The sequence below is a fragment of the Petromyzon marinus genome, chromosome 1 (genome assembly GCF_048934315.1).
Source record: "Petromyzon marinus isolate PM22_M1 ecotype Great Lakes invasive population chromosome 1, UKy_Petmar_22M1.pri1.0, whole genome shotgun sequence".
NCBI lineage: Eukaryota > Metazoa > Chordata > Hyperoartia > Petromyzontiformes > Petromyzontidae > Petromyzon > Petromyzon marinus.
This window is the reverse complement of record NC_133667.1, coordinates 34,703,551-34,724,395: the sequence shown is the minus strand read 5'-3', so window position 1 is coordinate 34,724,395 and position 20,845 is coordinate 34,703,551. Positions and strand designations below refer to the sequence as shown.

Here is a 20,845-nt window from a genome sequence, read left to right as displayed (position 1 = left end):
AGAAATGAATGCGATAACATTTATGTAAACATTCATAAGGTGAAAAGTAAAGGTGAAATGTTTACTCGTATTTTAAAATGCGTTAACAGACACACATGATATGAAATGTCATTAAAATACAGTGGTACAGTAGCTCTATGCACTGCAATTGAATCTCGCATCTAAGGTTTGTAAATAGGCAGCACAGTGAGACTTATCTCGCAGAATATATAAGGTCCAACAGACCTCCATGCAGGGGTTAACAAAACCACCAAAATATACTTACAGATAAATATATTATTTAACACGACATCCAACGAGTAGTTCACGTCATTCACATGATTCAACGATAAACACGAGTAAATATATATTGGATGTTTTTTCAAATGTTCAAAATAATTTCAACACAATTATACTAAACTATAAACGTTTTGATGTGATTCAATGTGCAGTTTGCACCCGCCCACTCCTCATCAGACTTTGCTTCACTTGTTGGAGTTTAGCAGGGATCCCTTTAGCTTGTCCCATTCACCACGAAGTTGACGTTTCTCGCCTTCTGGCAAAAATATGCAATCGATGCTGCGGTAAGAGATATTCCACAGGTCCTCTTTGGAGAGGTTGAATGTGTCTGCTGCAATGTGATATTCCTGGGAGAGGTCGGTGGCAAAAACTCCCTTGTCATCGGTCTGGAGGAAGAAGTTTGAGATTTTAGTTCAGGGCATTTAAAGAATGTTGTGTAGGTGGGACGCGCTGATAAGTGGCCGTGATTACATTTTTTTTAAGTCTGTTCGACTCGCCACGTTGAGTGCGTTACAGCAAGTACTTACGCAAATAATGCAAGGGTGTCCCCTTCCGTACCAAAATCTGAAATGGTGCTGATCGTACGTCGCTACGGTCTTGCCCTTCACGTTGGAAGTCAGACACAATTCTGATGGAATGGAGAAATGGGATAAAATGGCACAATGTATTAAATACGTTTAAATCTTGTGCTGCTTAGTCCGCTCCAGTAGTACGAGGTTTAAATTTCTGTTTTGCATGCCAGAGGGCTTATGTAAACAGCTCCCAGTACATTTTGGGTTAATTTGGGGCGGTTTTCATGCAATTTCTTGGTAGCCTACTAATATCACACGTCAACTAAAAAGTTGCACAATACAATTTAAATCAGCCATGTCTAAAATGTAAGGCAATGCCGCATTTGACAATGCAGATTGCTTTTAAGTGCAGTTTCCACCAAGTATGGGGGTTTAGAGGATCATTGATTCCCTTAAGGTAGGAGAGCCTCACTGAATCTCGTGACACTTCCAGGCAGGTGCTGCTGCTTCAGGATGTTTGGGCAATTCCATGAATGGACGCCGTTGCAAGTTGGCGGAAACTTGGACGACCATGAGAACAATCGCCTTGCGTGCGAGATGGTAACACTCAAAAGCCGCGCACAGATTTTAAGAATTCATGTCTGCGCTGCCCTCCCAAGTTTACCGATGGGGGTTTGATGGTGGATAATGAGGTCGACGATCTCTTGCGATCCGCCGACGTCTGGGTGCAGAAAAGTGCCATGTCCGATCCGATCGGGGGGCAGGTCCATGAGAATCCTCGTCTCCTCTGTCTGGCTTGGGATCTGGCCACAGCCACCCACGAAGATTGTGACAGTTTTGACTCAAAACTTTCGTGACTGCAGGAATTCATATTCTTGGTTCTTTCAGTAAAGTCACGTAGATAGAAAAGAAAAATTTAATAAAATAAAAAATATTTTTTATTATTATTAAAATTAAATTTAAAAAAACGACGTTTCGGTCGCAAGCGATCGCAAGACTTGTGTTGCGATCTAAACGTCGTGTGTTTTTTGCTTTTATTTTTTAATTTATTTTCTATTTTTATTTTATTTCTACCTACGTTACTTTACCGAAAGAACCAAGAATATTGTGACGGTTACCATGTCTAAAGGTAATGCTTGATAAATATTTTTTTTTTAAGTGGCATGTTGAACCGGTCTAAGTTTTGTTGCTGGCATCTATCAACATTCTTCTTCCTGTCCACCTCATTCTAATAATTTGATAACTCCTCACGGCATTGTGTTATTTTATTATTTTATTCTCATTCTACGTGACTTTACCGAAAGAACCAAAGAAGATCCTCACTGCATGTTATTCCACTTTTATACCGTTTATTTGAATTAGACTTCAACATTATACGTTTGTGTTCTATTTTCGTTATGCAGTCTTTGTTCTGTATAGACTTTGTACGTTTCATGTGGAACTAATGTATAGTCAGTTTAACACGTAGGCTTTCACGACCAATATCATCCATAAAACCTCTTACTGTACTAATTATTATTATGTGTAGACAACTTTGAAATTCACCTCTGATAAATGCAATGCCAGTTTAAGCCCGGCTTTCTTCGCATATTCCAGGACGGGAAGAAAGTCTCTTCCATGTCCAACCTAAACAAATGTGAAATCAACATCATTACTTATACTGCGACTCCCATGCAGTATAGCTCCTCAATGTGGCAGATAGTGATCAATGAATGGTTTCGGAACAACGAAAGGTCCACGATCTCAGAACTGATTTTTGTGTTTAGTTTGTCCTTCCCCCGCACCTCTGATTAGCACAGTTGGCTACGTACGGTGCAAAAGAAGTTCAACATACATACAATGATTTATTTTTAACAGGGTGTCCCATAAGTCTGGAATCATATGGAAAAATTACTAATTAATATTCTTTGTTGATGCAGGCCATTTAAGAGAGTTCCTGCAACGACAAATCCCTGGTCATTTGATAGGAAGTAGAGGGCCAGTAGAATGGCCAGCGAGAATCTTACACCACTGGATTTTTATCTCTGGGGTCACTTGAAGGCGCTGTTCAACACGGAGAAAATTCAGTGTTGAACATTTGTCGCAGCGCATTATTGACGCGTGTAAACACCATTACCCTTGGACCATTTACCGAGTGCTTGCTGACTGCGTATCTCGTCGGGGGTTGTGTATCAGGAACAATGGTGAACATATTGAGCATGTTCTGTGAATAAAAGTGTTATTGCCTTTAAAAAAACAATTTTTTACGATGATTCCTGACTTATATGAGACACCCTCTATAGCACCCGATTTTTGCTGGGGCATTTCAGAAACCTGTACATCGCATGTGATCACATTTGAAAGGGCACCCCCTAGTGGCAGCTATCCGTGGGGCGCAAAGTGACTCGGCATTTGGCCCGCAAGCAGGCATATTGTCAGCCAGTCAGGGACGATGTGTAATGTCAGTTGAGCAATGTGCGGATAATTTTCGAATTTGCACATTTTGACCCTGCAATACTACGAATTATATCACGGTGTCATCAGCTTTGATTGCTCAATATCTTATCATCGTGTTCCAACAAGCACACCCCCGCCCCCCCCCCCTCCAGCACTGTACACATAACAGCCTCCTGAAGCATCCTGCTCTAAGAGGGTTATATTCTTCCGGTAACTTGACGAATTACCACTGCTGTTGCTACGTATGCATGTTGAACTTCTTTCGCACTGTACGTGGCTAACCGTGCTCATCAGAGGTGCTAGTGGTGTGTGTGTGTGGGGGCCGCGATCAGGCGACGAAGAAAGCAGGCAGGCGTTGTTTATGGACGCACCGAGGGGTCTCCGCTCATGTCAAGGCCCAGCACGAGGGCACCCGAGCTTAGCAGGTGCTCCTCCGCCAGCTTCACCGTCTCCATGGCGACCGCGGGTCCGTTCCGCCGATCGATGGCCAGCAAGAACCTAACGGCATCGCCGGCAATCGGGATGCGTTTGTATTTTAGTTTTGACGGAAATGTCTGCATTGACCCGTGCCTCTGGTGTGGGCGTAGGGGGCTGTGACTCTGACCTCACGTCGATGCCCGGTAGCTCCTCCTTGGATTGCCGTATGGCGGAGAGAACGGCATCAACGTAGGACCTGCGCGTCAATCCTGGCCACGTCAAGCAGAAAGTCATTGCCACGGATTAACAAAAAACATTTGTATTCAGAAAAGTTCCACTGCATCTCTGAGTCTTTTTCAGAAAGATTCTCAGTCCTAGCATTTGACCAATTTCTTTTGGGGGGGGGGGTATTTAAAAAAATCATCGTTATTCAAGATCAAAACGCTGCTGGATGAAGGTCTCACCACACCGGGTTGGACTTGTGGTTACTCGACCATACTTCGTGTCGTTAGTTAAGGTGAGGAGGTGGTGGGGGAGGGTTCCCGCGACAGGTTCAGATACCGCCCACCACAGATGTTAGTCAAGGCTGGGAATTGAACCCAGGTCGGTGGGTTCAAGGAGCAGTGCCCACCACTGTGCCACCGCTCCTGCATGACTGTGCACAAGAGGTCATCTGTTTTTTTTCCCCCGATGTGGCCGCACACTAACGTCCTTGACAAACACCCTTCTAAAATGTGCTCAATGTGCAACTAGTATCAACATCTGAAACATACAGATAAGAGCCTTGGGCAATAACAAGGCTTTGCTTAACCGGGTATGTAGTGGACACTTAAGTCCATCAGCCTGTGAGCCATGAGAACCAATGTTTTTCGAAGCATGTTTTAATGCGGTCACAAACTCTTTATGAGGACAGAGGGCTGACCTACGAAAATTCCATTTATTCTTACATTCCTCTTTACTCCAATGCGAATTGGCCCTAATTTGTTAATGATATAGGAACAGGTCGAGTTTACTTTTATTCAAACAATGGCACTGAAGTTATTAATATATATTTTTGTATTGGCTCCAATCCACACAATTGGATACGCTCGTTTTACCGGTGCTTTTCTCTTCCCTGGGAGTGCTTCGTAGCTCAAGATATTTCACGCCGTCTTGGTGAAATTCCCTGATGACATCTTTCGTGACCTGCAAAGGAATCGACATTATCAATGAGCACAGGCTGGCACGGTGCGTGGTATTGGTTTACACATCCACCGTGGGTACGACTTAACGGACACACACCCGGCCACCAGAGGAAGCCGCAGCAGGTAAAACGGATTGAGACATGGTGTCTCGTGATGTGTTTTATAGCACAAGTTGGGATATAAAGGTGGTAAAGGTGCAGCCCTGCAACTTCTTGCTCACATCACTGCGTGCAGAAAGGCCTCCATTGGAGAAAGCTCAAGAGCATCCCTCTATTTGGCCTATTCTTCCTTGCTGGCCAGACGTCTTGGAAGAGTACCACCCACAGGTTACTTGAACAAACGCTGCTGGATTACCAGATGTTATTGACAAGAGCACTCCATCTACTAAATGGGCCCCCGTTCAATTCAAACAAGCAATACAGTACAATTCACGTATTCATTCGACGCATGTGTCTTCAGGGTTAAGAATCGATCTTAGAGAATCGATAAATCGTTACACGCCTGGTCAGCAATTTGATGAGTCGCGAATAATTAAATGTGGGTTACCATGACAATGCTTTCCTCACAGTCCGTCAGCTGATGTATCACCTTGAACATCTCAAAGCATCTGAAAGAAATACGGCACAAATCACTTCCCTGTTACAGTTTGCACGATTACCAATGGCATGGCGATCATATCCATAGCATCCGAGTCGATCAACCACACGACCACCAATAGTTGATCAACATTTGTGCTCCCCTCCCCCCCGCCTCAAAAGTTTAAGGTCCATACCATTTCATTAAAAAATTCCAACCCACAAAATACGCGTGACATATTGGAATGGCTTCAAAAGCATGTTGGCTTTCATTCCTACAGGTCAGGGCCCTGGAGAGTGATTGGCAACTGGTGGCCAATGGCTGCATGTGCAGCCAATGTTAACTCTTACTGCTGGCAGAAGGCCCTCAAATTTGGGGGTCCAGTAAACATGGCCCGACGTTCCATGTTTACTGGGGGGGGGAGCTTAAGAGAGACCCCTCTGGATGGTAGTTGGCCTACCCTTCTACGCTGGCCAGACGTCTTGGAAGATACGGGAGTAGAGAATGATTTATTTATACTGGAGGAATCCGTAGAGCTACAAAGCTCTTTTTTCACAGATGTCCAGGAGGGGCAGGTCACAAGGTTACAGCAACAAACGATCCAAAAACACGATAGGAGTGCAAAGTATATAGGCAAGGCAAACAAATCAATTAAAAAAAATCATCTACAAATAAAACGAATCTATTTACATTTCATCTGATAAAGCCGAGAGCCATTGGCTTCACTTTACCCCACCACACATGTGACCTGCCGGTCGACTGTAGTGCACCCGTTTATACTGCTGGGTGGACGCAGACCGCAGGAACAGCCACGCTGGGAGATCGAATCGAATACCGAATACCTCTGGAGTGCAAGTCGAGTGTGCAATTGCACAGTGGCAGCACCTTTACCGACAAACGATACCAATATCTACGGCACGGACGTGTAAGGAGAATGCAGCCATCTTACTCCTCCAAGCTCCTCTGCTGCCCCTTTTTGATCATCGTCATGCTGTGCTGGACGTTCAGATGCGGCTTTTTGTGCATGAGCTTCTCCATCGTCGCCTCGCTGATGGAGCCATTGATGTGGGCGTGCAGTTCCTGCGGAGAGTAAAGATGTCAAAAATGTGGAGCAATCGTTAATTCATGGATGAAGGCCTCCCCGAATCAATTGCCATCCCCTCAGTTCGTGCGATGTATCAATTCACGTAGCACCCTTCACATGAGCCGAGTTTGTTGCTCCATTTCCCATGGTGAATGTACTTGGCCACATACTGACATATGATTTAAATGCGTTACATATGAATGGACTGATTAGGTTATACTGTATATTCAAACGGGTTGGAGTACTACTAATGCAGGGCTTGCTTGGTACACTGCGCGATGGCCACGGCTAAAATCAATAGCGAGTGATAGCTTTCCAACTCCTGGTGACCCCTTCACCAACCCGCACTGCCAGAGCAGTGAAGTATGGCGAAATAATTCCTACGAGCGAAACGGCATGGGAAGGCCTTAATCCAACAGTGCATAGGCAGTACTATACAGTAGAACCTCGGAGATCGAACGCACCAGAACTCGAACAAATCGGTGTTCGAACGATATTTCCGAGCATTTTTTGCCCCGGAAACCTAACGAAATTCGGAGGTCGAACGGGCAATCGCGACTTGAAAGAACCTGTACGGCTGAGACACGCATGGCCAGCAGCGTGCATGACGCTTGCCCAGACAAAGGGGACTCCCCATCCAAACAATAACACCACCTCCTCCTCACCACCTTCCACTCAAGCCATCAACTCTGCTTACTACAGGTAAAGTGAAGTTCAATGTTCATTTATTTCATTTATTTATTCATTTATTCCATTTCTTTATTGTGTTTCTTGTTTTTTTTCATGATTTTATGCATGTAATTACTGTAAACTTCGTGTAAAAATGCTTTATAATGAGAGATTTATTGTGTCTGGAATCAATGTAATTTACATTAATTCTTATGGGGAAAATTAATTCAGTGTTCGAAGAAATCGGTGTTCGAATGGCCTTCTGGAACGAATTAAGTTCGATCTCCGGTAGGCCTCGGCAAGGTAAGGTAATTTACCTTTTTTACCGGGTAAAAGAGTAAAGGTAAAGGTGTCGACATGCCAAGGGGTAAGGTAAAAGGTAGGGTAAAGGTAGCTCGGAAGAATTACCCGGTAGGGTAAAGGTAGCGCGAAATATTACCCGGTAAATACAGTACCTTGTTTACCGCTAAAAGCTCTGTCGAGGATGGTAGCAATGACATTTTTGGGGTCGCTGCGAACAGCAATCGAAAGGGACAGCGGCATGCGTTCCCGTGGGAGCACACGCACGATTGGGTGGAGGGTGATCCCCGTGTGCAGCAAGGAGAGTGGCAGTGCGTGCACTGCCACGAGTGGTTTTCCTCCCACACGAACGCGTCGGGGTGGAAAGCCCACCTCAAGAAGCACAATGTGCTCGCCCCAGGCAGCGAGGTCGGGAAGTCGGCGTTGGCGAGCCACCTAATACAGCAAACGCTGAGCCGGCCAGCAATCCCGGATCGCCTCCTGGTAAAGTTTGAGAACGCGGTGGTTGATTTTGGTATTCAAGGTGCAATCTCTTTGCGAGCCGCCGGCAGCGACAAGTTCAAGACCTTGGTCCACACATTGACGCAGGGATACGAGGGCCCGTCGACCCGCACCATCATTCGCAGGATTGTCGAGCATCACGCCATCATGCTGCCCATCGTCGGGGCGTTCTTCTCCAACCTGGACGTCACCATCTCGCTCACCATCGACGGTTGGTCGAACTGCAACCTGAAGGGATTTTGGATGGTCACGGTGCACTGGATCGACATCAAATCTGGTGCGTCGAAATCCATGCTACTGACGATCCTCGATGTGCAGTCCGGAAGGGTGTCGGCAAGTGCATTGGCACAACTCTGTTTGAGCACCTCCAAAGCCTCGGGCGCAATGTCTCAAGCAAGCTGCTCACTGTCATCAGCGATAATGGCTCCGATGCGATCAGTGCTGTCAAGACGTTGTTCGCCCTGGTCAACGCGGACGCCGGATATGAGCAGTTGCGGGCTTGCCACCATATTCGCTGCGCGGATCATTCCGTCCAGATCGGTGTCGTCCAAGTTCTCAAACTGATCAAGTCGACCAACGCCGAACTGCGCGAGGCGCTCGTCAATATCAGGCACAGCAAGGTCGTCCGGCAGTCGCACCGCCGCGAGGCCGAGATCACCAAGCTCACCAAGCTCACCAAGCTCGCCAGCGAGGAGCCAACGCACCAGGACTCGCCGACCAGGTGGAATTCGACGTTGGACATGGGCGACGACGCCATCAAAAAGCGTGTCCCATTGGACATCATCATGGCGCGCTTCCAGGATGTGATCGGCGTCGGTGCTTTCTCTGACATGCAGTGGGCAAACATCGAGGGCGCGACAGCGTTCATGCGAATGCCGCGTCAGGTCATGACCTCGTTGACGGCGGACCGCAAGTCGACATTGGATCTCGTGCCGGTGACGACGGAGCACCTGATCCGTCATTGCGATCGCGGTGAAGTCACTCTTAGAGCAATCGATGAGTCCTTGACCGCGACGGGGGATGAAGGCCGAGCTGGTGCGGTACCGTGACTTCCTGGGGTTCAGGAACCTGCCATTGTGGCGTCCTACTGGAATCCACAGCTGCCGACAACGACAGACCAAGACGAGCTGGCTACACTGAAGGCCACGGTCCGCTCCGTCCTGCAGCATCGCTACTCGGACGTGTTCGCGATCCCGCCGACGGCAGTCGCTGCCCACATGGAGGAGGGGTCGCTGTTCAGCGCCCTGTTCAGCAACGTCGGCAGCTCCGTCGACGACGGCGATGAAGTCGATCGGTTTCTGAGCATGGGCGTCACGACCGCCAGCGCCTTCGTTGACGTAATTGCAGTGGTGGTCTCCCCGCAAAGAGCTGCTCCCCGCCCACTACAAGATGGCCTGCGACTACTTGGGAGCGCCGGCGACGTCAACTCCCCGCGAACGCTACGAATAGCGGAGCCGGGCGGGAGTTCACGCACGTTCGCCAGTCGCTGTCGTCGACGCTCTTCATCCAGTCCATGCGCTTGCGCTCGTGGATCGCGGCCTGCTGCCTGAATGTTCCGTCTAACTGGGCCGGAGCGGCGCAGGATCTTATTGCCCGTCGTTCGTCCGAGGACGACGGCAATGACGAACTTGATCAGGTTGATGATGAGATCGTCATCGACCAAGACGACTGGGACGAGGAGGTTATGGAGGACGGTGTCGCCGACAGTCTCAACGCCCGATTCGAGAGTATTCTATACGAATAAAGTGCTCTACCTAGCATTTACCATTATAATTATAAACCTTTTTCATGTGCTTTAAATTGGAAAAAAAATTACCCCAGTAATTACCCTGTAATCGGGTAATTTGTATGGGGTAAGGGTAAAAGGTAGGGTAAAGGTAGGCTCGTTGCTTTTTACCTTTTACCTTACCTGCTAAAGGGTAAAAGGTAGGGTAGAGTGATTGTATTGTGGTAAGTAAAAGGTAGGGTAAAGGTAGGCTTTTTGTTTTTACCTTTTACCTTACCTTGCCGAGGCCTAATCTCCGGGGTACCACTGTATATCAAAGGGCGTGTTTGCTTACTGTATAAGTTATGTTCAATCTCAAAATAAATATGTACTCAATGTTCTTTGTACATTTTGTTACAGCTTTCATGCCAATACCTCGAGGTCATTAATTTGTCCTGTACATTTTAATTACATTTAACATGCAAATACAGTACACCGGTTCCTCCAACATGAAATTCTACTGAAGTCATACTAACATTGTTGACTAACACTCCACACTGATACCATGGTGGAGAAACGACAGCTGGCCAGCGTCATCACCTAATCTTTTTTCTACTACACAGCATAAATCCTCCATGCGTTCTGCCACAAACTGTAAACTTACCAACACAGGTTTAAATTAATTTGATAAAATAAATTTTATGAATGCATGAATAGGTCTCAATGTTCCCAAATTACCAGGGCGTAGACGCTTATTTTAAAAAAAATGACAATACACGTCTTTACACTTTTGCACGTGTAGTGACATTGGGGATCTCATTGTATGGTACCGGCCCTAGAGGGCCATGGCGTGCGATGTACTTACATCGCGGACAGCATCGTGTGTGTTACAGAGTGATGCCGGCTCTAGCAGAGCACGACGTGCGATGCACTATTATCGCGTACACTTCACAAAGGGGGCCCTAAAGTTGATCCAAATAACTTCCGACCTATCTCAATTTTGTCCCCGTTGATGAAAATTTTTGAAAAATTTACCTACCAAATTAGCAGTTTCCTGTCCACCAACAATCTACTACATCTAAAACAATCTGGGTTCAGAAAAAAATACAGCACAACATCTGCTGCATTAGACTCTCTGAATCACATTTACAGTAGCCTTGATAATAAGCAGTACTGTGCCTGTCTTTTTCTAGACCTGTCCAAAGCTTTTGATACAGTAGACCACAATACCCTGCTTAGTAAACTAAGTTGCCTCGGTTTTTCCGAAAACGCAGTCAAATGGTTAGAAAATTACCTCTTTTCTCGCACCCAAACTGTATTCACAGATGGTTGGAGGTCAAACAGTGTTAAGATAACAAAAGGGGTTCCACAGGATTCCATCATCGGCCCCCTTTTGTTCTCTCTTTATGTCAATGACTTGGGCACTGACCTGGATCATTCCAGGGTAAATCTTTTTGCAGATGACACGATACTAATTACTGCTGGCCGCTCTTCTGATGACGTAATTTGCTAAGCTACAGGGTGATTTCAACAAATTACATCAGCTAGTTGCTCTTAAAATAGTCCAGAATACCTCCAAAACCAAAGTGCTATGCTTCTCACCAGGACTAAAGCAGGAAGTTATTTTTCCACAATTACATTCCTTAAATAATTATCAAATAGAGCAAGTCAAGATCTATAAGTATCTTGGGGTCATCCTGAATTCAAAAGTGAATTTTGAAGATCACATTGATTATATTGGTAAAAAGACAAAAATAAAAATTGGTTTTCTGTATCGACACAAGCAATGCTTCCCCCCAATGTTCCGTTTGGAATTGATAAAAGCTACCATACTACCTCTACTTGACTACTGTGACATCATGTATAAATCATCCCCAAGTACTGTACTGAAGAAGCTTGATTCCATCTATCACTCGGCCTTAAGATTTACATTGAACTGCCCATATAGGACTCACCACTGTGATCTCTACATTGGGTCAAACTTAACATCTCTTAATGTTCGACGGCTTGTGCACCAGATCTTATTTATTCACGATGTACTTACAAAAACATCCGTAGACTACCTGCTGGATCTCCTCTCTGTTTCAAAGAACAAATTTGACCTCAGATCTTCGCTCATTTACCAGCTTCACATTCCCTATTGCCGTACAAAAACTGGAGGAAGGGCCTTTGCTATTGATGCCCCCAGGGTCTGGAATGCTATTGCAAATAAACTGCAACTTGAATCGCTACCAATGAGATCTTCTCTCAAAACTGCTCTAGAGGAGTTGTACACCCCTAGCTGCTACTGCTATTCAGTGGCCTAAAATAAAATGTTTCGCTCCGGATGACCGCTGCAAAGTATTATCTGTATTTTGATTTAGTGTGCTGATCTTAAAGGTGCATTGAAAAATTTGATACTCCGACTGATGCTCCTGTTGTTGTGGAGTGACTCATGCAGCCAGCTATGGCTCTAGGGTTTGGTGTTACATGCTATTTATGTAGTTTATTGTAAAAATTCGGTCACAGTCCCTGTGATCACTGTTACGTTGCAATTGTGGCTTTATTTTTTGGTGATTTCGAAAAGTTTTTTGGTTTGGACATGTTTGTTTTGTTGTAGTACGGAGTTAGACTGATGGCCTTAATCTAAGTTTTTTTGTGGTTGTTGTTTTTGTTTGACTTGCATCCCACTGGGATTTTTTGCACACAGCGTTGGTGCCCGGTGCTTTTTTCAGGAATATTTTGCTGTTTTTTCATGGATTTTGTTTGCACAGCCACATAGTCACTTTAAGATGTTTTTCTTGTTCGTGTTTTTTTGTTTGTTGTGGTTGCACCCGATTCAAGAGCCAAATGGCTCACAGGGCTATACCAAACTAAATCAACTGAAACTGAAACACCCTGTAGGTGGGTGTAGTACCAGCCCTAGTGGGGCTTGGTGAGCGCTGGGATAGCGCGGGCACCACGCATATCGTGCAGTGCGGGCTCCCACTAGAGGGAGCGGGAGAGTGTCAGCCTAGGGACAGGGTTGCCCCGGGCCATGGCACTCTGGTTGACCCTGTAGGCACGTGATCCGGAGTGTCCATAGGGAGGCCCCCAGGTGGGGGGGGGGGGGGGGCTAGGGGGTGATCATGTGTCTGGGGAGAGCTCTCGAGAGGGATCAAGAGAGAGCTGGAACGCTCTCGAAGGTTGGCAGGGCCCAGGGCAGAGCCGGCCCTGACCCGGAAGGATATAAGGTGGGTCCCTGGGAGGGACCGGGGTTGCTACGTTCTGCAAGCTGCAAGATCCACGTTCTACATCTGAAGAGGCAACAACACGTGGCCCGGGACCCGAGTCCGGTCCGTCGTAGCCCTAACGCCTGTATGGTAGTGTAGTTAGCTGGGTGGTCACCACTAGAGGCCGACCGAAATTCGGTTTCGGCGCCGAAAGTTGGCAAATGGTCTCTTTCGGCATACTTTCGGTTTCGACCGAAAGTCAATTTTTAACTTTCGGTCTGGTTTCGGTTTCGGCCAAAACTGATATTGACTTTCGGTCGCCATTCGTCAACCGAAGATCTATTTTTAGAATATAACGCTAGTGCTACGTCTATCACTCTGCCTATCGGCCGGTCAGTCGGCGCTAGGCAATCCTATGCGATAGGCTGCAAACACACACATGTCAGCAGCAGCAGCTTGGGAGCGAGGTTACAGCCGCAACCATGGTCTGCTAATGTATATACGACCGGTCAACAGACGGCAGCCTGCGTCTCCATCCGTGGGTGGAGTCTCTTTGGCGGGACGACAACAAAGGCTCTTTTGTCTGTTCCCAACCGCTTGCCCGCCTTGGCTTATGTGTTGCGTTCGCTTCAGTCTACACGCGTGTTGATACCGAGATTCGAAGACTGACAATTAGAGGCCGACCAAAATTCGGTTTCGGCGGCGAAAGTTGGCAATGGCCTCTTTCGGCATAGTTTCTATTTCGGCCGAAGCCAAAAAGTTTACTTTCGGTTTACTTTCGGTTTCAGCCACAAGTCCATTTTTAACTTTCGGTCTGGTTTCGTTTTTGGCCGAAACCAGAAATTCAGTTTCGGTCGGCCTCTAGTCACCACCCTTGGCTGTACCTGGTAAAGGGGCAGCTATCCCTTTTGTATATACGTGTTGTGTAATAAATGTGTTGCCTCTGAAGAAGAGCTTCTGCGACTCAGTTGGACTCACTACAGATGTAATCAGCACCAGACCCGCATTTGCTTTCGGAACCCACAACCAGAAAATAAACTTTATAAACATCCATTCAATTCCCAAGGGCAAATCTTTTTGGTTAATTAAGGAATGGGCCTGGATAGTGCTTGGGCAGGTGACCACCATACACTAACATTGAGATTATTTCAATTATTTTCCTGCTATACATTTCTACATAAGCCACTTTGTTGAGCTAGCATTTGTGGCCAGGTGGCTTGTGAAAACTAAGTTAATAGCTCAGTGGGCTTTACCCGGTAAGAAAAAACGTAGTTTAGTTAAATTTGTAATAATTTTAAAGTGATCTGTCTACCTTTCCTATACTTTGCACTCCTATCATATTTTTGTATCGTTTGTTATTATACGTTCTGACCCGCCCCTCTGTGAAAAAGAGCTTTATAGCTCATCGGATTCCTCCAGCATAAGTAAATATTCTGATTCGTAGCAGAGGGCAGTGCAACAAATATCCTAATTTCATAGCGCCTTTCAAATGTCCCTGCCTCTTGGTAGCACGGTGCTTAGGCTTTGCCAGGTAGGCCACACTGGTGTTAGAGGTACTAAAAGGGCCAGGCACAGGACTGAACGTTCTCATTGTTGCGAGCTAAAGGGGCTGTTCGATTTAATTCCTGGCTGCTCTGGATAATCACACGCATCAACCCAATGCACACCACTTGCTCAAACACTAATCCATTATAGACTGTGGGGGAAAGTGCTGTTATCATCATCATCATCATCCATGATCAATTAATCCCCTGACAGGCGAGGTATGGCCAAATAACCCTTACGACACGCACCGCGTGGGGTAGGTCTTCATTCAAGAGTGGTTCGACAAGAAGGGGCAATACATGAAGATTATTACTGTATACTTGAATATAAATCGTAATTCTATTACGTAGAAATACAACTGCATAGCGGGAACACTTACACAAATGCAAACACAGTACATACATACAATCTTAACAGATTGTAGGAGCAAGTGCTGTTAGCGAGCACCTATTAAGGCACACGAGGGGAAGGGTCGCCAGTACCACGCCCGGCCGCCTTTGTCTCCCCAGTGGCGATTGTTTACACACCGCACCAGGCACTCATTTGAGGCTGAGTCGACCTAGGGGAGGCCCAAGACCAGTTCCGATAATCGTCACTGGTGCTGGCCGTGAGAGGGAATCAAAGTCGGGTCGCCGGGTTCGTAGCGCAGCGCAGTCATACATACAAACACATTCTCAAGGCACACATGTTTATACAAACACACAGTTACATATATACACTCATACGGAGCAAAATTTAGATAATTACCACACACATACCCAGACATACTAAAGACACACACGCACAAAAAACTCACTCACAGATACATAATACACACGTGCACTCTGGAATAAACATTCAACACACACACAAAACACACGCGCGCGGTATAAAGTGGACGATCTATATTTAAACCTGGGTGCCTTTCAATTGAGACGTCCATTTGCAGGGGTCAGGCAGTGGAAATAAAGAGCTCGCGTAACATAGGATGGGGTGGGTGGTAATCATAATCATGTAACCAAAATACAAGCAGAACCCCGTTCAGCCTCACCACTTACGAATGCACAGCCTATGATGCCTATCCGCTTCCCAGAGCAATACTATAAAGCAGCATTTGTTAAAGCAAGCACTGGACTGGTTTCGACATGTTGGGTCTCATGAGCAGTCAGACTTGTTGAACAAGATGCTGCTGCTGCTTCATCACCAGATGTTATTGGTAAGAGCACTCCACATTAACATAACCAGTGATGGAAACGGCACATTCCTATGGCAGGGCTGAGTGTTTCAAAGGACAGCCACTCGTTTTGTGTGACGAAGAACCTTTATCTGTGCTACCCCCCCAACCCCCCCCCCCCAACAGTATGGGACTCAAATTTTGATTTAAAGCTTTCGAAACAATAAAATATATAAAAAAAATATAAGAATATATTATTTTATTGTTTCCCTTCTACGTGACTTTACCGAAAGAACCAAGAATATAGTACGGGACTCCCTCCTCCCACAGCTGTACGTGCTGTTGATTCCCTTACCTCTGTTCAAGTCGAGTATCAAAGTATTCTCTCCTGCCTATTCTGATTGCTTTCTTCCTCTAGAGCAGTGGCTCTTAACCTGGGGTGCGAGATGCCTTTCTGGGGGGTGTGAGACATGTCCAGATTTTATTTTTTAGAAAGCAAATCATTCAAACACAAATTAAGCACGTGCGTAGAACTAGTTTGTTGCATCAAACCTCTGTATCTATTAAAATGACACATTTTCTAACGACTGAGAACCAAAGGGGTGCAAGACTGCAATAAAAGTTAAGAACTATTGCTCAAGAACATATATATACAGTATACTACATTGGGGGCATCAAAACATGTTTATTTTTACTGCAGCTCAGCCCCGGACAGCTCCTGCTGATCATATTAAGCTCCTGCTGATCATATTAACCCCTGACTGTAGTGTATTTACGTATTATAGTCTACAAGACTCCCAGTAAGCATACCAAAGTTGAGCCAATTTTGGCATTGGGCTGGAAACGTCGGGTCTTTGAGATGCAGTTGTTTTTAGACGCTATATAAAATAAACACAATTTATAAGAACGCATGGTGATGCTGTGTCAAGGAGGGCTGGCATAAAATATCAGCCCGTCAATTTTTAAATTACTTGCAAGTGGGCTATGGTGCGGTGCTCCCATTCGTACAGCGGCTACGGGGTCAATGGTGTAAATTCCACATTACTATGGCGGGTGTCAGTCTTCGACAACAGCGCCCGGGTATTGTCAGATCTCGGAAGCTCAGAAGAATTGTGAGCCTGCCTAGGGCTTGGATGGGCAACCACCAAGCGCAAGACGCGTTATAGGCGTTCAGAGCAGTCGAGGGCCGTGCACTCCCCCCCCCCATCATCGCCTGGCCAAAGTGGTGAAATATGGTGAAATTACCCCGAACGGAGGCCCTCGTCCTTCCAGCAGTGGGTTGACAACACGGGTTATGCACGTGAACCACACCGGTCACAATTAGCGCCCAGGTGGACACACGCTTACCAAGGAGATGGAGCGATGAAATCGGATCGCGTGCTACGCGCGGGTGCTGTTACAGTACTGAAATGATCATGGGAGATGATGGATTGGTGGTGGTGGTGGTTGGGGGGGTAAGGAAAAGGAGGTGGTGGTTGTCAGGGGAAGAGCTGGAACTCATCCAGCAGTGGATCTATCACGACCGATGGTGAACAGTCCTCATAACCCCGACAGTCTAGATCGTGACTCAGCGGGTGGTGAGTGTGTGTGCCTCCATCGAGCAGCGGAACGAGGGGCGACCGAAGGTGCCGATGGATCGCCGCGTGTGACAACAACAGCAACAACAACAGCAACAACAATAACAACAGCAGCAGTCGCTCGCCGCGCTACTCACCACTTTGGGAACCTTGAGACAAAAGTCCGTCATCTGCTTGTCCTCCTCCATCCTTACAAAACCGCGGCTCTTCTCGACGCGAGGCAGTGGCGGCAAGAAGAGCGGAGCCGAAGCACGACCCCTCCCCCCCTCCACCCGGGCGGCTGTGGTCGCTTTAAGTCAACAGCAGCAACAACAGCAGCAGCAGCTGCAACAACAACAGCAGCAGCTGCCGAACTCCAGAGTTCGTACTCCGTCCCGGGCTTCACTCTCTGCATGTGGGATGTGTGTGGAGTTGGGGGGGGGGGTCACCGCCTCCTCTCTCCTCCTCTCAACCACGTGGAGCCGGCTGGCGCCCGGCCACTCGACTCGTCGATTCCTCCACGGCCACCAACCCGGGGCAATGTCGATGCTGTCGAGGTTTTCCGTACATGTGGACGCGCTGATCGGGCGATTAATTTGGCTGGCAGGGTGAGGGATGACCGTGGCGACTGATCGGGATCGCGTACGAGTGGCAGAAGGCGCGTGGTGGTGGTGGTGGTTGTGGTGGTTGTGTGAAGCGAGATGCGTCAAAGTGTCGTGGCTTGAATGGAATCGTGCACACGGAGTGGAGGGGCGGGTGGATGGGGATGGGGTTGGGGGGCCGTGAAGGGGTCGAGCGAGTCGCCGGGTACCGTAGCGCCCCGTGCGGCCTGGACCGGGCACAGAGGGCGAAAGTTTCCGGGGTGGGGGAGGTGAAAAAAAAACACGTGCGACGACCGTGCGTGTGCCGCCTTAAAATTAATCACTCATCAAACAGGTCCCTGCAGGGTGGGCTGGTAGGAACATTGGAATTTTTCACTTCGTTACAGTATTGAAAGGGGACGGATGGACGGACACATTAATCTATTGCAGGCTGGTACACTCAGTTTACAACTTCGTTCCTACCAGTATAAATCACTCATCAATAAATCGCTCATCAATCACCAATTCAATCAATTTCCACGAGGCCACCTGTGGGATTCGTCGATTATCACCGATTCGGACGCTCGCGATATCGGGCCACATCAAACCGCGTGGGTTTTTTTTTGTGGAAGGAGGTATTTGTGTTCGTGTTGTTACGCAATCGTTCTTGTTATACAGGGTGGTCCAGATATCTTGTGACACCCAATGAATTGAACCCCTAACATGTCCCCCCCCACCACACACACACTTTGCAAATTAATTTCTGTGTTAAATAAACCTTACTTAAAAAATGACGTTTTGGATGAATTAACTAGGGGTCACGAAACATCTGGACCCATCTGTACCACATGGCTAAAAATAAATGAACACGGTTTTTTTCCGGTAATAATAAATTACAATAAAAAAACACGTGATCGTTGCCCCCTGTGTCTTGCATCGCACCACACTGGTGTGTTGCGTTCTCGTTCGTTTAATTCGACCTCAAGGTCGCGAGATGACCTTGAGGTCATCATGACCTTGAGGTCATCTCGCGGTGGAATTGACTCGGCGAGCTGTCTCGCGACACCGATCGCGTGGGGCGCCGAATGCCCTCGAGGCATTTTTGTTTGTCAACAGCTCGGGGGAGAGTTCGTCCAGCAGCGGAGTTGAGATGTTCATTCTCTGTGGAATGAACGTGTCGATCGTTAGAATTGTACTCTACATTTGTGCTTCTTTCTACTACAAAGTTTCAATAATTTTTAATAGTTATAAAATGTAAGACAATAATAAAAATTATAAAACGATAATTGTTTTATCATTTTTATTTTATTTTATAAGATATAAAACAAATATAAAATAAGAATTGTTTTATATTTTTTATTATTTTATAAAATATAAAACAATTATTGTTTTATGTTTTTATTATTTTATAAAATATAAAACAATAATTGTTCTATGTTTTTATTATTTTATAAAATCTAAAACAATAAAATATAAAGCAATAATTTTTTTTATTTTTATTATTTTATTGTTTCCCTTCTACGTGACTTTACCGAAAGAACCAAGAATATGAATCCCTGCAGTCACGAAAGCTTTACATCTAAATTTAGTTATAATTACTTTTTATATTTTATAATTAAAGGAGAATTTCTATATAATATTCTGAACATCTGCAGTTTTAGAAATGTTTTCAAATTTTTTTGTTGAGAATTTTATTGTTTTATTTTTTTATTATTTTATTGTTTCCCTTCTACGTGACTTTACCGAAAGAACCAAGAATATAGTATTGAAACATGTTTTATTTTCAAAATGCTAATATGGTTTTGGTGGGAGGGGGGAGCAGAGCTTTGTGACGTCATAATTGAGGGGGGTCTGACTTTTTGTGACGCCGTGTGACGAGGGGGGGGGGGAGGGTGAAATACTGTATCAGCCAAAATCGCGTGACGTCATTTATGGACGGCACCAAATACCAGTTTACCATTGGAGTCCAGATCACCTTGGTAGTCCAGTTTACCATGGGCAGGAGTCGGCAACCTGCGCCTGCGGAGCCGCATGCTGGCCTCTTTAAGGGCTGTTTCGTGAGGGTTTAAAACAATATATATTATTAAGGGACCACCGTCTCGTCTTCACATTGCATTGCTGCTGTTCTTCATATTAGCATTTTTTTGTGTACTCTTTAATCGAATTAAAAAAAATGTCCCTGCTTGTTGTTTTGGTTGCTTTTGCCCCCCCACCCCACCCCTGATTTGGGACGTGAACGTTGTTAAGAGAATCGATAAATGGCCACCACGTTGCAGTGTGATCTTGACATCCTCCACGTGCTCCCAACCCCCCACCCCACCCAACATCGACTCGCTCGACTCCATCGATCACTTTGGGCTTCTCACACCCCACACCCCCCACCCCCGCTTTACATTACCTACAGCGGATCGGCGCGCGAGCAGGCCCTCTCGGCCAATGGGCGCGCTCCGTCGGTCGTCACGCGCTTCGCCCGTCCACCCAATGGGGTGCCGCGAACGGCGTGCGCGAGCTACGAAATGTAAAGTGGCCAGTTTGGGGGTGGGGAGGGGGGGTGAGAGGTCAGAGACGACCCCTCCCCCCTCACCCTCGTCGACTGTACCCCGCGTGCTGCTGATGCCCACGCTGCGGGGCCAGGGGGTGACCCCCCTCTCACGACGTCTCCTGAACCTCCACGAAACCCCTCGCCCCGGCATCTCGCGCCACCGGCCTCGGCCTCGGCCATGCTCTGCCTCACGCGGCTTGGCCAGCAGATGCGGTCGTGGGGCGCAGGCGCTGGGCCAGGCGGTGGCCGCGTGTTCGTGTGTCTGGGCTGCGCGGCCCTTCGCGTGGCTCCCGGTGAGGCCAAAGCGATGAGTTTATAAAGTCGGTGGTGGTGGTGGGTGGTGGGTGGTGATGGGGGTGAGGGTGTTGTGTGTGTGTGTGGGGGGTGGCAGTGTGACAACCACGTTGTATCGTACTGCTGCGTTCACGCGTTTCTGCTGCCCGCTTGCATCGACCCGCATTGACAGGCGTGGTGAAGTATGGGGCCGTCCATAAATGACGTCACGCACCTGGGGGGGGGTCAGACATTTGTGACTGACGAGGGGGGGGGTGAGAAATGTGACGTCACATCAAAATGCGCGACTTTAAATAAATATAGACCACACGTTCTACTTC

At 46.9% G+C, this 20,845-nt stretch overlaps 2 protein-coding genes across 2 annotated transcripts in view; one reads left to right on the top strand and one right to left on the bottom strand.

Annotated features, from left to right (window-relative positions):
- Positions 1-47: 47 nt before the first annotated feature.
- Positions 48-17,932, bottom strand: MAPDA (N6-Methyl-AMP deaminase). The gene is made up of 10 exons (XM_032950542.2): positions 17,267-17,932; positions 6,354-6,484; positions 5,375-5,435; positions 4,742-4,829; positions 3,832-3,913; positions 3,599-3,725; positions 2,337-2,417; positions 1,456-1,594; positions 807-907; positions 48-665 (listed from the first exon to the last, which is right to left on the bottom strand). Exons 1-10 carry the CDS (start codon positions 17,315-17,317, stop codon positions 465-467), a joined length of 1,062 nt encoding a protein of 353 aa, XP_032806433.1. The 5' UTR covers positions 17,318-17,932; the 3' UTR covers positions 48-464.
- Positions 17,933-20,217: 2,285 nt separating this feature from the next.
- Positions 20,218-20,845, top strand: part of POLRMT (RNA polymerase mitochondrial) — a 75,243-nt gene continuing 74,615 nt past the window's right edge. Inside the window, exon 1 of the mRNA XM_076067437.1 lies at positions 20,218-20,524. Coding sequence (XP_075923552.1) covers positions 20,410-20,524 — 115 coding nt within the window. The 5' untranslated portion in view covers positions 20,218-20,409. The remainder of the gene's footprint in view (positions 20,525-20,845) is intronic.

What these genes read in the sequence shown, in the direction of transcription:
- MAPDA (XM_032950542.2), bottom strand. Translation starts at nt 17,317, where the DNA reads ATGGAGGAGGACAAGCAGATGACGGACTTTTGTCTCAAGGTTCCCAAA. An exon ending in CAGGGAAGAGAAAAGCACCG is followed by an intron (nt 3,914 to 4,741) that starts GTAAAACGAGCG and finishes TGACGTGGCCAG; the next exon opens with GATTGACGCGCAGGTCCTAC. An exon ending in TGGCATTGCATTTATCAGAG is followed by an intron (nt 1,595 to 2,336) that starts GTGAATTTCAAA and finishes GGCTGTGGCCAG; the next exon opens with ATCCCAAGCCAGACAGAGGA.